The sequence below is a fragment of the Rhododendron vialii genome, chromosome 8a (assembly GCF_030253575.1).
Source record: "Rhododendron vialii isolate Sample 1 chromosome 8a, ASM3025357v1".
Taxonomy (NCBI): Eukaryota; Viridiplantae; Streptophyta; class Magnoliopsida; order Ericales; family Ericaceae; genus Rhododendron; species Rhododendron vialii.
The window spans coordinates 9,959,994-9,975,294 of record NC_080564.1 but is presented as its reverse complement, the minus strand read 5'-3'; the positions used below and the strand labels follow the sequence as shown (position 1 = coordinate 9,975,294).

The 15,301-nt window shown below is 41.9% G+C and overlaps 1 protein-coding gene across 1 annotated transcript; it reads left to right on the top strand.

Annotated features, from left to right (window-relative positions):
* Window positions 1-230: 230 nt before the first annotated feature.
* On the top strand, window positions 231-14,119 carry LOC131336181 (U-box domain-containing protein 2). The gene is given in 7 exon segments (XM_058371922.1): window positions 231-314; window positions 2,819-3,099; window positions 5,251-5,364; window positions 5,617-6,207; window positions 6,210-6,912; window positions 12,942-13,150; window positions 13,722-14,119. Coding segments are annotated over 6 exon segments (1,953 nt in total). The 5' UTR covers window positions 231-314; window positions 2,819-2,823; the 3' UTR covers window positions 13,782-14,119.
* Window positions 14,120-15,301: the final 1,182 nt, after the last annotated feature.

Sequence of the window (15,301 nt, the reverse complement as noted above, 5' to 3'; positions counted from 1 at the left end):
AACTCTAAAAAAGAATTATTAAATTCAGAGAGAGTAATAGATTTTTTAAAGAAAATTCTAAAATCAGCCTAATAGGCTGACAATAATAAGTGTGTAAATATATATTAAAGAGTGTAAAAAATACACAAAAATATTTTTTTTTATCTGTTAATGTGCTTATCGTCAATCCAGTGGGGTGTCAATAGCAAGACCGATTTTTTAATTCTTCCGCAAACAAAAAAAGAGAGAAAAACAGAAGGTTTCAGAAGTATTAAAGAGACCACGACTTCCATTTGCTGTTGTCTTCGCTCGATTCTGGTACTTCTGGACTTCTGGTAATCACTCTCTCTCTCTCTCTCTCTCTCTCTCTCTCTCTCTCTCTCATATCTTTGTTTGATCCATGTATGAAATTTGCCGTTGATAAAAAAGAAAAAAGGTTTTCATTTTCCGATTCTGAATTTTCCTCCCATGCTTCGTGATTGATCATCGTCTTCTGAAAAATTCCAATTTTTGGACCGCCAAACAAAGTCCATCTGAATTCTCAAAATAAGAACCCATCTGGACTGTGCATATTATGGTTTCTAGATGCCTATATGCAGGTTGGCTGCAGAATTTTAGTTATGATGAAAACGTATGTAAAAATCCTTGTAGACATAACATGATATTAAATAAATTTATTTATTTATGTTGGCCGAAAACTTATCGGCCTAATTTATTTTGTTTGCTTGAACTTTATGTACCTAATAACAAATTTAAGTGGATTTTTATTTACTCTGAATTTGCACGCATGATCAAATGCAGACAATATTTAAAAAATTCAAATTAAAAAAAATATAAACCTTTAGTACGGATTTTTGAACTCAGGATTCGCTTGAACCATCTCGAAATGAAAAATTATTCAATGCTCTTGGGGTATCTCCTTGTGGAAATACCCAAACTCTTTTTACTATATCACACGTGGTCTCTATCACAAAGTGCATAGAGCCGACACAAATGTGTTGTACAGAAGGGCACAGAATAATTATTCATCTGTAAGACAAGTGGAGTGACCCCTACGTACCAAGTTATTATTTAATAGTCCGGGAGTACCGTCACGTAGTACTCGGACCACTTTACAACCACGCGTTCTTGCAGGGTCCATACACTTAGTAGTAGACCCCACAGGAATGTGTGGTTGTAAAGTGATCCGGAGTATCACGTGGTGGTACTCCTGGACTATTTGTATAATTTCACCTACCTATACGTGTATTTTGCTGCTTATTTGTATTTCGGTCTACATGCTTGATTTTTCCGACGACTAGTTGTTTCCAAGTCGTCGTTTCTTTTGTTTGGCTGCATGCAGTCTTTCCCTGCCTTTCCTTCTTGGAAATTCTGTTTAGGTAATTCACTTCCTGAAAGGACTAATGTATGTAGCAAATATCTAATTACGATTTACGCGGTGACTTTGAACGAGCAAGATGAGAAGTAGGTGTATTTTTCCTATCTGAAAAATTTAATCAGGTTAAGTTGGTCTGTTCTCTGGCTGAAACATGAAAGTTTAAAAAGATACGGGTAGTGCTTCTGTTTTAGGATGAAAGTGAAATAAGAAAGATTATATAAATCAGCTGAAAGAGGGAAGGTTTTCTCCCATAGCTATTTCTATAGGTCCTTTGTGGTGTTGTTATTGGAGAGTTGAAAAGACTAGTGCCTTGATCAGCTCAACCGCAGCAATGCGAGTTCGAACCGCTTGCAGTAGTTGTCCTTGTGAGCTAGATGCCACGTCTGAGGGAACCCTTGGTCAACTCGCACCTTAGTGGGGCTGTGGCGACTAGAATGTCCTTTCGCTGGGACAATGGCTATCTTGCACGAGCACCTCCCGGCTTAACATTACTCAGCTGTTAGGAATTCCTATGATCATGCGACTTATGCCCAAAGGGGGTCACTGAATAGGTCGTCCTTTACTAACCGATGTAATGAGCAAAAAAAGAAAAAGAAGAAAAAAAAATAAAAAAATGAAGGCCATGTTTTATCAGTTCCTTTCTACTTCGCTTTAAACCTGACATATGGTTAGGATTCTTAAATAGAACTATTCTATAGGATTATTGCTTAAGTTCAATCATCCTACTCAAGAGTTATAAATCTATATGCAAAGGTTTTTTGAAGATAAGAAAAGTTCTCTTCCCTAGGATTTATAAACAGTGATACACAGAAAGAAGCAAGAAATCTATGTCGGTATATGAATGTCCATATGATTAGCACATACTCTACGATAGCAACTCCTATAAAATAACTGAAATGCAAGTACAGCTTATGAGTTATGGAAATAGAAACAATCATATTTCATCAAATTTTACTTAGCAAAAGAAAACTAAAGAAATCAAAGTAATTAGAGAAAGCAATCAAAATAATCAAACACAAATTAAACAAGGCAATCACCCTGACCTCGACTCCCAACCCCGAGAAAATGACTTACACATGAGGATGATTGATGGTGCCAGCATTGCTCAACATGCCACTGCCAAGCTGCGATTACTGTTGTTTGGAGTGTTCCTTTTGCGCAGGTTTGCAATCGTTTAGGGTACCTGCTGATTGGAATTAAAAGATAAATTACTTGAATCAGGACAATTGCAAAAGTAAAAATTCTGTCTGATGGAGAAAAGAATGCTAGAGTATTGCAGTTATCTTTAAGCTTCTCTGTTGAAATCTCTTATTTGTGTAGGCATTTTTTTGAGTAACGATGCCATTGTTCTGTCTTAAATGAACATCATTTCTATTTTTATCTTCCCCATGTGAATAATTCGCCTGTATCATGTTTCTGGTTTTTGAAAACTCTCAATAATCTGTTTTCTTCTTGACACAGGCTTGATGGAGATATCATTAACAAATGTAGTTCTCAACAGCATCTCTTCTTTCTCTGAATTATCATCTCATGACAACATAACTCATGAGCCAGCTCTGAAATATTACCGAAAAGTTGAAGAGATATTGAAGTTGTTAAAACCAGTGCTTGATGTTGTTTTTGATGCTGGCATAGCATCTGAAGAACTGTTCCAAAAAGCATCTGCAGAGCTGGGACATACTGTCAATCAGCTAAAGGAGCTATTTGGAAATTTTCATCCATTGACGAGTAAAATCTATTTTGTATGATTTAATATTTATATGGCATTTTAAGTTTCTGAATTCTCGAGAAAACAGATCTATCTTACTCTGACATATTTAAGCTAAAGTACTCGAACTGATCATGTTGTGTCAACATTCTCTTGCTTAGAGCATCTACAATGTAATAATCAAAATCAAAAGATTGCTAAGTTAGCAATGTGTGCTTAAAAAAGTGCTCACATTGTAATAATCAAAGTTAGCAACCTCCTAACCAATAATCAAATTTGGGCATTTGAATAATCAAAAGTAACAATGTGGGACTTCACATTGCTAACTTTAGCAACCCTCTAAATGAATAATCAAAAGCTGACGTGGCAAGTTTTGATTATTCACTTTTGATTATTACATTGCGGATGCTCTTAGAAGATCTACAATTTGATCAATACTTGATTGCTTATGCCCTTTATTCGATGTAGAGATTGAAATTTAGTTACAACATCTATCGAGGGGTGAATGCTTTTTTAGATTTTAATGCTTTTTTGTGTGTGTTTGTGCTCTCTCTCTCTCTCTCTCTCTCTCTCTCTCTCGTATTTTTTTCCATTATTTTCCTAAATGTTCTGTTCACAGTTTCCCAAGTATGACTGATACAGAATCACAGATATCTGTAGCTATTTCTTCCACTGCCTTCTTGTTCTGGCAGTTCTTCTAATCTAGGTTCAGCACCTTCTTGTTCTGGCAGTAACTTCACTTTTGTGTCGTATGTTTGTCCAGGGTGTCCACTTTTGTGCTTTATGTTTGTTCTCCTGCCATCCTTTCACTTGCGTTTGTAGCTGTTTTTTCTTCTTCTTTCGTTTATCCTTTTTTGGCTCTAAGTCTATTGAAAAGTTGGTTTTAGCAAGTGGCAAATTCGTAGCGGTTTTAGTTGCCCTAGTAGATAGTGTCGATAGAATTGAGAGATTGGTGGAGATGTGAGATCTGTGGTGATGAAATTATGGTAAATAGTTTTGGTCATGTGGTAAAGTCAAAGATGCTGAAGAGATTATGGAGAGATTGCAAGGTGAAGATTTTTTGGGTGGTGGTTGATTTCCAGTGATGGTTAGTTGAAGTTGTAGCATACGAGATCAAATATTGTGCTGGCATCTCTAAGTTGCCAAAAGCTGTGGGCCACCATATTGGATGGTGGGGCACATTCATGGTAATGGTGGTAGCACGGGCTGTAAGGATGGTGTTGAAAGTAGAAAGCTGTGATGGTGGCGGTGGAAGGTCATGCAAGGTGGTGCATTCTTGATGGATAAAGAAGTGTTTCTCATCTCTTTTTGTTATAGTGTTTGGATTCTAGGTTGTTGCTTCCAAAGGAGGTGGTGGTACAGGTAGTGTGCTGGAAGTCGGAGTTATAGGTATTGGGAGAAGTGTAGAATTGATTTGGACATCATAGAAGGGAAGACACAAGACAGTGGGGGAGTTTGTGGTGGACCTGATGTGAGTAGTGCAATTGCAAGTTTCGAGGTGGTGTTGATATGGCGGTGATGACCATGGTAGTGTTAATGTTTTCCTGATTTCAGCATTTTCCGTGCGGTTGCTTTTTCTTTACATTGTTCCGGTTTAGGATTGATGCTTGTTCATGGGCTTGCACCATTTTATGCATGAACTTTATTCCTGGATTGTCAGTGTAAATCTTGTGCTATAAGGGGGTTATATCTATTGGTTGTAATGTTCAACACATTCCGATTCATCCTCTTAAAGTTGCTTTGATGCTTTCCGGGCCCAATTTTAAACCTTATGGTTTCTCTCCATCTGTTTGCACTGAGCATACCCGAAAAAATTCCTTCCGACTGGTACATCGGTTTGTCTCTCAATGGAATGTAAAACTTAGTGGGTTAAGTTAGAATATATCGATATTGGTGATTTTGACCTGATACTTCCCACCTTGTCCATGAGATTCGTCTTGCATTTTAAACACCTCTTTCCCACTTGAAAACAAAAGAGTTGGTTTTGGTTTGAACTTGTCATATGACACTGGCCGTGTGTCTGTGGATCATCATGATTTGTTTTGGTGGTTGTTCCTAGAGGACAACCTAGATTTGGATGCACACAAGGTGTTGAGTTGGTTTTTGACTAACACACACTAACTTTAGAGTTGCTTTTGTGCTGAAAACTCATTTTCAACCTAATCATGTTTTGGATAATCTCTAGGTTCTGCAAGCTGAAACATTGATATCAAAGATTTGGCCTTCCATTGTCGAAATTTTCGAGTGGCTGAAATATTTTGATTGGCTCCGTCTTGAATTGAATGCTTCATCTCTTGAGGTAAAGATATTTTCTTGTTTTATGTTATTGTTACCTTCTTGAGCTATTATGCATTTAACATGCCTACTATCTTCTCTCGTTTGAAGCCCCTTAAGTATATTGTTCCTTAGACAAAAATCCATCTTTAGAACATGCTAACGTTTAAGTTCTGGGTCTTTACTAATTTAAAGGCCAGCTTGAATTCTTCTATGAGAGTTCGATGAGGTCGACTGTTACACGACATGCTGAATTGCTTGGCACGACTGTTTGCAGCTTTGTGTGCAGAAAATCTTACAAATTGGTGTGGAACAAACACCAGCTATTATCAGTCAAGCCATTAGGGAGCAAGTGGATGGCTCTGGACCCAGCTCAGAGAGTTTGGCAAAATTTGAAGATCATCTGGGCTTAAGGTCAAACCTGGAGCTTCTAATAGAAGCTGTGGCCCTGGAAAAGTTGAAGGAGAATGCAGAACAAGCTGAAGAGAATTGTGAAGCGGTCTATTTTGATCAAATGATTGCTCTTGTTACCCACATGCACAAAGGACTTGTTATGATCAATGATAGGTCTAACCCTGTTCCCATACCTGCTAATTTCTGCTGCCCTCTTTCGCTTGAGCTGATGAGGGATCCCGTTATTGTGGCTTCGGGACAAACCTACGAGCGAGGTTTTATCAAAAAGTGGATTGATCTTGGGCTCACTGTTTGCCCTAAGACACGGCAAACTATGGTCCACACAAATCATATTCCCAATTACACTGTAAAGGCGCTAATTGCAAATTGGTGTGAAAGTAATAATGTAAAGCTACCTGACCCCATGAAATCCATAAGCTTTAACCGCCCTTGTTCAATTGCATATGCTGAGAACATAGCCTTAAGGATATGCATATCCTTCCTCATTCAAAAAGCAGCAAACCTGAGTCAACTCGGTCTAATGGTTCACCTGGAAATAACCTAGTTTCATCATCTGCCATTGAAGCCCAAGTCAGGAATCTTGTTGAGGACTTAAAGGGAACTTCATTTGAAGTGAAAAGAACTGCCACAGCTGAACTTAGGCTTCTTGCGAAGCATAACATGGATAACTGAATTGTGATCGGTTACTCTGGAGCCATCAACTTGTTGGTTGATCTCCTCCGTTCAACCGACGCTAAGATTCAAGAAGAATCCGTTACTGCCCTCCTCTATTTATCGATTAATCATAACAGCAAAACCTCAATTGCCCACGCAGGTGCGATTGAGCCTCTAATTCATGTTCTAGAGACAGGTACCCCAGAGGCTAAGGAGAACTCAGCTGCTACTCTTTTCAGTCTCTCAGTTATTGATGATAACAAGGTCAGGATCGGGAGGTCAGGCGCGATAAAGCCTCTGGTTGAGTTACTGGGACATGGGACTCCTAGGGGTAGGAAATATGCAGTCACTGCTTTGTTTAGTTTGTCAACATTTCACGAAAATAAGGGTCGGATTGTGCACCAGGGAGCTGTGAAGTACCTTGTGGAATTGATGCACCCCACAGTTGGGATGGTTGATAAGGCGGTTGCTGTTTTGGCAAATCTTGCCACCATTCATGAGGGAAGTGTTGCGGAAACTAAGGATCAAACCAGAACACAAACACACACACAAACACAGAGACAAAGATTTACGTGGTTCTCCAAAATCGGGTACGTCCACGGGGGGCAGCCAGATTATATTTAGGAGGAGGAGGATTACAAATCACTCAAACTCACACTCTCTCAAACTGATACAAAATCAGATACGTTTCTGATTTCCCACTCTCTGGTCTCTCACTCAAGAGAGATACAAAAAACATGGAGCAAAGCTCGAATTTTATAGGCTGTGCAAACTTCACTGTTCATGGCCATGCGAGGATCAATGCAAATCCACGCCTGAGATTTTTCCTGATTTGAGCGTGGCTTGAGAAATCTTCATAGGCTGCCAATCTTTGACTTCAATCACCCACATGGGAGAATGAATTGCATTCAATGCAACCCACGCCAAATCTTCTGCAAATGGGCAGATCTTTCCATTGTCAAGAAAGACTGCTAGTCTTTGACAAATGAGAATGAAGCCAAATCTCAACAATCTCCACCTTGGCGACAATTCTCCAAGGTCCGCTGCTGCCCCCAATGCGCCCTTAGGCGCTCTGAACCAGAGAGATGTTGATCAAGTCCAAACAATGATTGAACTTGATCCCAGTAACAACCTTTGTCAACATATCAGCTGGGTTGTCTGCAGTGGCAATCTTTTCAAGCAATATGTCCCCTTCTTCTAGAATTTCCCGAACAAAGTGAAAACGGACATCTATATGCTTTGTCCTGGTATGGTGCACCTGATTCTTTGCCAAATGAATGGCACTATGACTATCGCAATAGACATTGATGTGCTCCTGTTTGGCACCCAAATCACCAATCAAACCCTGCAACCAGATGGCTTCTTTTATGGCCTCAGTCACCGCCATATATTCAGCCTCCGTAGTAGATAGTGCAACCGTGGACTGTAAAGTCGAACGCCAACTAACTGGTCCTCCTGCCACAGTGAAAACATAACCAGTAGTTGACCGCCTCTTATCCAGATCACCAGCGTAATCTGAATCTACATAACCAACTGCAAGCTGATCACCAAATTTCTGATCTCTCCCAAATTTTAGGCCAACATTAACTGTTCCCTGAATGTATCTGAGAATCCATTTCACGGCCTGCCAATGACCCTTTCCTGGATCATGCATATATCTGCTAACCATACTGACAGCGTGTGAAATATCGGGTCTGGTACATACCATTGCATACATCAAGGATCCCACAGCGTTGGCATACGGAACTTGGGCCATCTGTTTTCGTTCCGCATCAGTACGAGGTGACATCGAAGCGCTGAGCTTAAAGTGCGGGGCTAACGGTGTACTAACGGGTTTAGCTTTGCCATCTATGCCAAACCGTTGGAGTACAGTCTTCAGATACTGAGTCTGCGATAAGCAAACTGTGCCCTGCTTCCTGTTGCGCTGAATCTCCATCCCAATGACCTTCTTTGCTTCTCCAAGGTCTTTCATTTCGAATTCTGAACTCAGTTGTGCCTTCAACCGAGAAATCTCCACCTTGCTCTTAGATGCAATTAGCATATCATCAACATATAAGAGCAAATAGATAAAGGAACCATCCCGAAGTTTACGAAAGTAAACACAATGGTCAAAACTGCTGCGAGTATACCTCTGCGTAGCCATAAACTGATCAAATCTCTTGTACCATTGTCGTGGCGACTGCTTTAGGCCATATAGTGACTTGCGAAGACGGCAAGCCCAATTTTCCTTTCCAGAGACCTTGAAACCATCTGGTTGTGACATATAGATCTCTTCGTCCAAGTCGCCATGCAAAAATGCAGTCTTAACATTGAGTTGCTGTAACTCGAGGTCGTACTGCGCAACCAAAGATAATAGAATGCGAATCGATGCATGCTTCACCACTGGAGAGAAGACCTCATTGTAGTCAATCCCTTCGCGCTGAGCATAACCCTTTGCCACCAATCTGGCCTTATGTCTAACACCACCCTTGACCGAACTGTCCTCTTTGTTGGCGTAGACCCATTTGCATCCTATTGCTTTATTCCCTTTGGGAAGTGGTACCAGCTCCCAAGTCTTATTCTTGTGAAGAGAACTCATCTCCTCATTCATAGCCTGCTTCCATTGAGAACTGTCAGAACCTGAAACGGCCTCCCTATACGTATTCGGAACACCTGTGATAACCGGAAGGGCGTATGCAACCATACCATCATATCGGGCAGGTTTTCGAATCTCCCTCCTCGGACGGCTAGTAGCAATAGACTGTGTTGGCGCTATAGCCTCGGGAACTGAAACATCATCAGACTCAGAACTCGAATCTGAAACATCACTGTGGTGCTCCTGTGGTGGCGAAATGGTAGGAACTTGAACTACAGGAACCTCTAGCTCCACCTGCTCTGACTGCTCCACCTGATCTGAACACCTTGGAATGGTGTTAACCTTTCGAGAGTTGGTTTGAAGCATGGCCGACTCATCGAAAGTAACATCTCGGCTGGTAATAATCTTCTTAGCCTCCGGGCACCAGAGTCTATAGGCCTTTACACCTGGAGTAAAGCCAACAAATATAGCCTTCCTAGCTCGAGGATCCAGCTTAGATTCTGTGACATGAAAATAAGCAGGACAACCAAATATATGCAGCCGATCGTAATCAATCGAAGATTGACCAAAGTATACCTCCATGGGAGTCCGTCCGCCAAGTGCCTCTGACGGTAGCCTGTTGATCAACTGACAGGCATAGGCGACTGCCTCTCCCCAAAATACTTTGCTCAAACCGGCGTTGGACAACATACACCGCACCTTAGTCACCAAAGTGCGGTTCATCCTCTCTGCAACTCCATTTTGCTGTGGAGTCTTCGCGGCGGTGAAATGTCGGACTATCCCCTCCTCCTGACAGATTTTGAGAAAGGGATCTGAAGTATACTCACCACCGTTGTCTGACCGAAGTACCTTGATTTTTCTGCCAGTCTGAGTCTCCACCCTCTGCTTCCAACGAAGGAAGGTGTCAAGGACCTCGTCCTTGCGTTTCATGGGATAAACCCATACTCTCCGTGAAAAATCATCAATAAACGTGACAAACCACCGTTTGCCACCAAAAGTTGCTGTCGTTGTGGGCCCCCAAACATCTGAATGAACATAATCCAGAATACCCTTCGTACGATGAACTGCGGTGCCAAATTTGACCCTGGTCTGTTTGCCCAGAACACAGTGCTCACAGAATCCAAACTTCCCTGTCTTGGCCCCCTTTAGGAGACCTTTCTTCACCAATCCTTGTAAAGCTTTCTCTCCGGCATGACCTAGGCGCATGTGCCAGAGTCGGGAAATGTCATCTGTAGCATCATCTGAGCTGCTGTTGGAGATGGCTACTCCTCCTGTAACTGTGCGCCCGTCGAGGAAGTATAAATTTCCCCTCCGAGTGCCTTTCAGGACCACTAATGCACCATGGGTTACTTTCAGGGCTCCACCTTCTAAAGTAATCTTGTAACCTTTTGCATCCAAGGTTCCAAGAGAAATCAAATTTTTCTTCAAATCCGGGACATACCGGACATCTGTCAAAAGCTTGGTTGTACCGTTGCGCAACTTGAGTCGGATTGTACCTATCCCCTGAGTTTTGCAGGCATTGTCGTTGCCCATCAAAACTACGCCACCGTCAATCTCCTGAAAGTTTGAGAACCAGTCCCGATGGGGACACATATGGTAGGTACATCCCGAGTCCAGAATCCATTCATCTGAATTCGTGTCTGATGAAACAATCAAGGCTGACGCCAAGTCGTCAACCTCTCCTCTTGCAACATTCGCTCGTTGTTGTTGTTGTTCCTTGATTTTGGGGCAATCCTTCTTCCAGTGCCCCGTTTCATGACAGTAAGCACACTCATCCTTTGCAATCTGCTTCCTATCACCGGATTTCTGATTCCTTTCAGCTGATTTGCCTTTTGACCTGGACCTGGACTGTCTCCTCCCGGACTGTCTATTCCTCGATTCAGTCCTTCCCCTTACTGATAGTGCTGATGAAGAGGGATCTCGATGAACTTGTTGATCCTTCTTCCGTACCTCGTTGTTAATCAAAGTAGAGCAAACGTCATTAAAACGAATTTCATCTTTTCCATACAGTAAGGTAGTAACCAAGTGGTCATATGTATCAGGCAAAGAATTTATCAACAAAAGTGCCTTATCCTCATCGTCAATTTTAACATCAAGGTTTTGCAAATCGGCCAAAATTTTATTGAAACTATTTAGATGTTCGTTCATTGACGCACCTTGTTGATACTGAAAACGATACAGGCTCTTCTTCAGGTAGAGTCTGTTCTCTATGCTCTTCGTCATGTACTTGCTCTCTAATTTCTGCCACAACTCCTTGGCTGAATTGTCCCTCATGACGGAATACTTGATGTCTTTGGACAAACAAAGACGGATCGTGCCACAAGCTTGCCGATTAAGCTTGTCCCAATCGGAGGTGGACATATCCTCAGGACGATCCTCCAAAGTGAATTCCAAATCTTGTTGATTTAGAATATCCAAAACTTCGCATTGCCACATGCCGAAGTTAATTGTGCCATCGAACTTATCCACTTCGAATTTGGCATTCGAAACCGAGCTCCTCCTCATGTAGGAACTGACCGAGGGCTCGTCTGAAGTCTTCTTATCTGATGATTTGTCCATAGGTGTTGAAGAAACAACACTAGGGCTCTCCTCGTCAATGCTGGACATCCAACGAAGTCAAAAACGAGAGTTTTACCGCTGAAAATACTCCCAACAGATTTTTTCGGAACGGAAACTCGAAAAACGGGGCACGGGGTTGGATCTGGAACGTCGAGATAGTCAAAATCGACTACTCACGGGCGCAAAACGGAGTTCGGACGCCTCCGAAATCACAGAAAAAAAATCTGGCAGTTTGACCATTGACCAGCCACTGTACCGCTGACTGGACTGCCACGTCAGCGTTGACCGGCTGACGTGGACAGTTGACCGCTGACGTGTCACCAAAATGGGACCCTTCTTGCTGACGTGGCACCGCCACGTGTTCGCTGACGTGGCTGCTGACTGGGCCGCTGACTCATCGCCTAGTCAGCGTTGACTGCCCATGTGGCGTTGACCGGCACACGCTCTCCACACGCCAGCGTGTGCTCTCCGCGTGCCAGCGTGCGCTATCCACGCGCGCGCAGATCTGACGCGCTCCGCACGCCCCACCTTTGACCGGCGCGTGCTCGCTCCTCCGGCCACCTCCGGCGACGTTCCGACCACCGTTGTGATCGTCTCAACAATCCGAATTTGGGTCTTTGATCAAAAAAAAATTCCGATCACTTTTCGGAACTGGGTTCTATCTGGACAGAACTCGCGGTGAACACGCCGCCGTCGAACGGAGCGTTCTGCTTCTGTGGTGCTCGGTTCGCGACGGGCCTTGGTGCGTTGGAATCGTCTCGGAGAGACGCACGAGACTCAGTGATCAAACTGAGTTTTTGATCAGAATTCCGTGACTGTAATTTTCTGGACAGAAACGGAAAACAGAGCCGAAACAGAGTTTGTGTTCTTGGTAACCAAATGCTCTGATACCAATTGTTGCGGAAACTAAGGATCAAACCAGAACACAAACACACACACAAACACAGAGACAAAGATTTACGTGGTTCTCCAAAATCGGGTACGTCCACGGGGGGCAGCCAGATTATATTTAGGAGGAGGAGGATTACAAATCACTCAAACTCACACTCTCTCAAACTGATACAAAATCAGATACGTTTCTGATTTCCCACTCTCTGGTCTCTCACTCAAGAGAGATACAAAAAACATGGAGCAAAGCTCGAATTTTATAGGCTGTGCAAACTTCACTGTTCATGGCCATGCGAGGATCAATGCAAATCCACGCCTGAGATTTTTCCTGATTTGAGCGTGGCTTGAGAAATCTTCATAGGCTGCCAATCTTTGACTTCAATCACCCACATGGGAGAATGAATTGCATTCAATGCAACCCACGCCAAATCTTCTGCAAATGGGCAGATCTTTCCATTGTCAAGAAAGACTGCTAGTCTTTGACAAATGAGAATGAAGCCAAATCTCAACAGGAAGGACTGCTATTGGTCAAGAGGGAGGGATTCCAGTTCTTGTTGAGGTTATTGAGTTGGGTTCTGCTAGAGGGAAGGAGCATGCAGCTGCTGCTCTTCTTCAGCTTTGCATTAACAGAATAAGATTCTGTAGCTTGGTCCTTCAGGAAGGAGCTGTTCCCCCTTTGGTGGCTTTGTCCCAGACAGGCACCCAGCGAGCGAAAGAAAAGGTGTGGGTATTTTTTATGTGACGTGGCATCTTTGAAATGTATGACGTACATGTGTTGACACTCCCGAAATGAGTCGTTGTAAAGGATATGTGTCTGTCATTTTAGTTAGGCATTCATGTCGGAAATATAATGGGTATTCATGTTTAACCACAGAATTCTTGACGGAAGTCTCATGTCATATCTAAAACGATATGCAACGCTGTAAACACAATTTACCTCGAAAAAATAAAGATAAATGAATGTCATTATTAATTTTTTCCAATGGCCTGGTGTCCTTAGGATCAGAAAGAAAGTATCCTTGAGATACGAATAAGTGAGCCTCACGCATAGAAACCACCTACACACAATCCATGTACCCTAATCAATGTAACATAGGGTGATGACACTCAATTTTTATTTCGAATGATGGGTTTCTGCAAAGCCACCGCCACATCATTCTGATGGGGGATTCTTTTTGAAGAAAATTCTGGTGGAAATAATTTTCCAAAAGTTTACGTCTTGCGACTCTCTCTTGTTCGTTTATCTACAAGTCTTCTTTAAACTGATGGAATAAGTTTTTGATGGGTTGCAGGCTCTGGCATTACTTAGCTTCTTGAGGAACCAGTGACATGGAAATGTTGGGCGGGGCTGAACGAAAAATGGCCTTTGGATGTGACCAAAGTTTAGTGGTAACATTCCATGTTGTGTGTAAATCTTATGGTGCAAGTAACAGACATGCATGGAACTTGTAATTACTAATTATTTGATGTCTCTTAATTTCTGAAGAAAATAAGTACGGGGAAACCGAAAAATAATCGATGGTGGATTGAGTTGTCCTCTCATGATTAACAAAAATCTGAATTCGAGCAGTTTCATTTTTCTTTTGCAACGTAACACCTGCAAGTTTAGTCATTGAGCCTTGTGTATTGTGATTTCCGGCCACATAATTGCAGATAAATAATAATTTGCGATCTACGAATGTTGGTACTATTTCTTCTTCCTTTATTGTTATCATGATTGATTTTGTTGTCATCAGTGCCACCGTTTATGTAATGTGAACCTCTGCTATACACATTCCCCTTTTGGACGACATACAGGCGCAAGCAATAGAATACATGTAGGGGTAGATGTGTATGTGAATAGATTTTTATTATGCGCGTCTGTGTGAGGGAGTTGTAGCTCAACCTCTAAATCTCAAACCCACATACGAGCGCACGCAAGGACTGTGTACCATGAAAGATGTAAAGCTGCTTCAGAGAAAAGAGGAAAAAACAACATGCTACTGGGGATAGGTATGGAGTTCCAACTCCATGCGGATCTACATATCGTCGGACCTTTGATGGGCATGGCTAACCTAGTAAGGCCTGTATTATCCTGGATGGTGTGTGGAAGCGCAATTCAAAGGCAAGGGGGGCTGCAGCTGGGGTTGCATTACAAACTACAACACCTTAGAGAGCCGCTTTCAAGAATGTTCCTTGCTGTAAGCTATTGTCGAGAGAAATGGTTCTTCACAGAAATGGTGGAATCAATTGCATGTTTGGAGGCTATAAAATGGGAATTTGGGGATTGTTGCTGTCCCGAGCCATTCAGTCGAGATGAAATCTGAGCCGTCCATTGCGAGCATGAACCCGGTCACCCGGGTTCATAAAATGGGCAATGCAATTTAATCACTGTATACACGATCCAGTACTAGAGCTGATAATTGGATTGTGGGTCTCCAACCACATTGATATGCACACCCAGACTATTACAGTATTACACAAATATTAACCCCCTTCGTTTTTTTATTTATTTATAATATCCACATGGTTTTACGTGTCATTTTCAATTATCTATAGCTGTTAATGTATATTGCTAAAAATATGCAATATTGACATTGTTTGATAGATCTCAATTATTTTCATAAGACAATCATTTTAAAAAAATATACGTCGAGAGATATAAGCCATTAAAAATGATACGTAAAATCGCATAGACACTTAAAAAGGGATAGAGGGAATACGTTTTTATCCCAACATTTCCTTTTTTTATATTTTTCTAAACAAATAATGTCGTTTCACTTTGATCCTGCTTTTTTCTTTTTAAAAAAACGAGAAACCCGCCAAGGGGAAGCTTTGGGCTAATTGGTTGCCTCTGTAGACCACCTCCAATATTGTTGATTTGCTGAAGTTT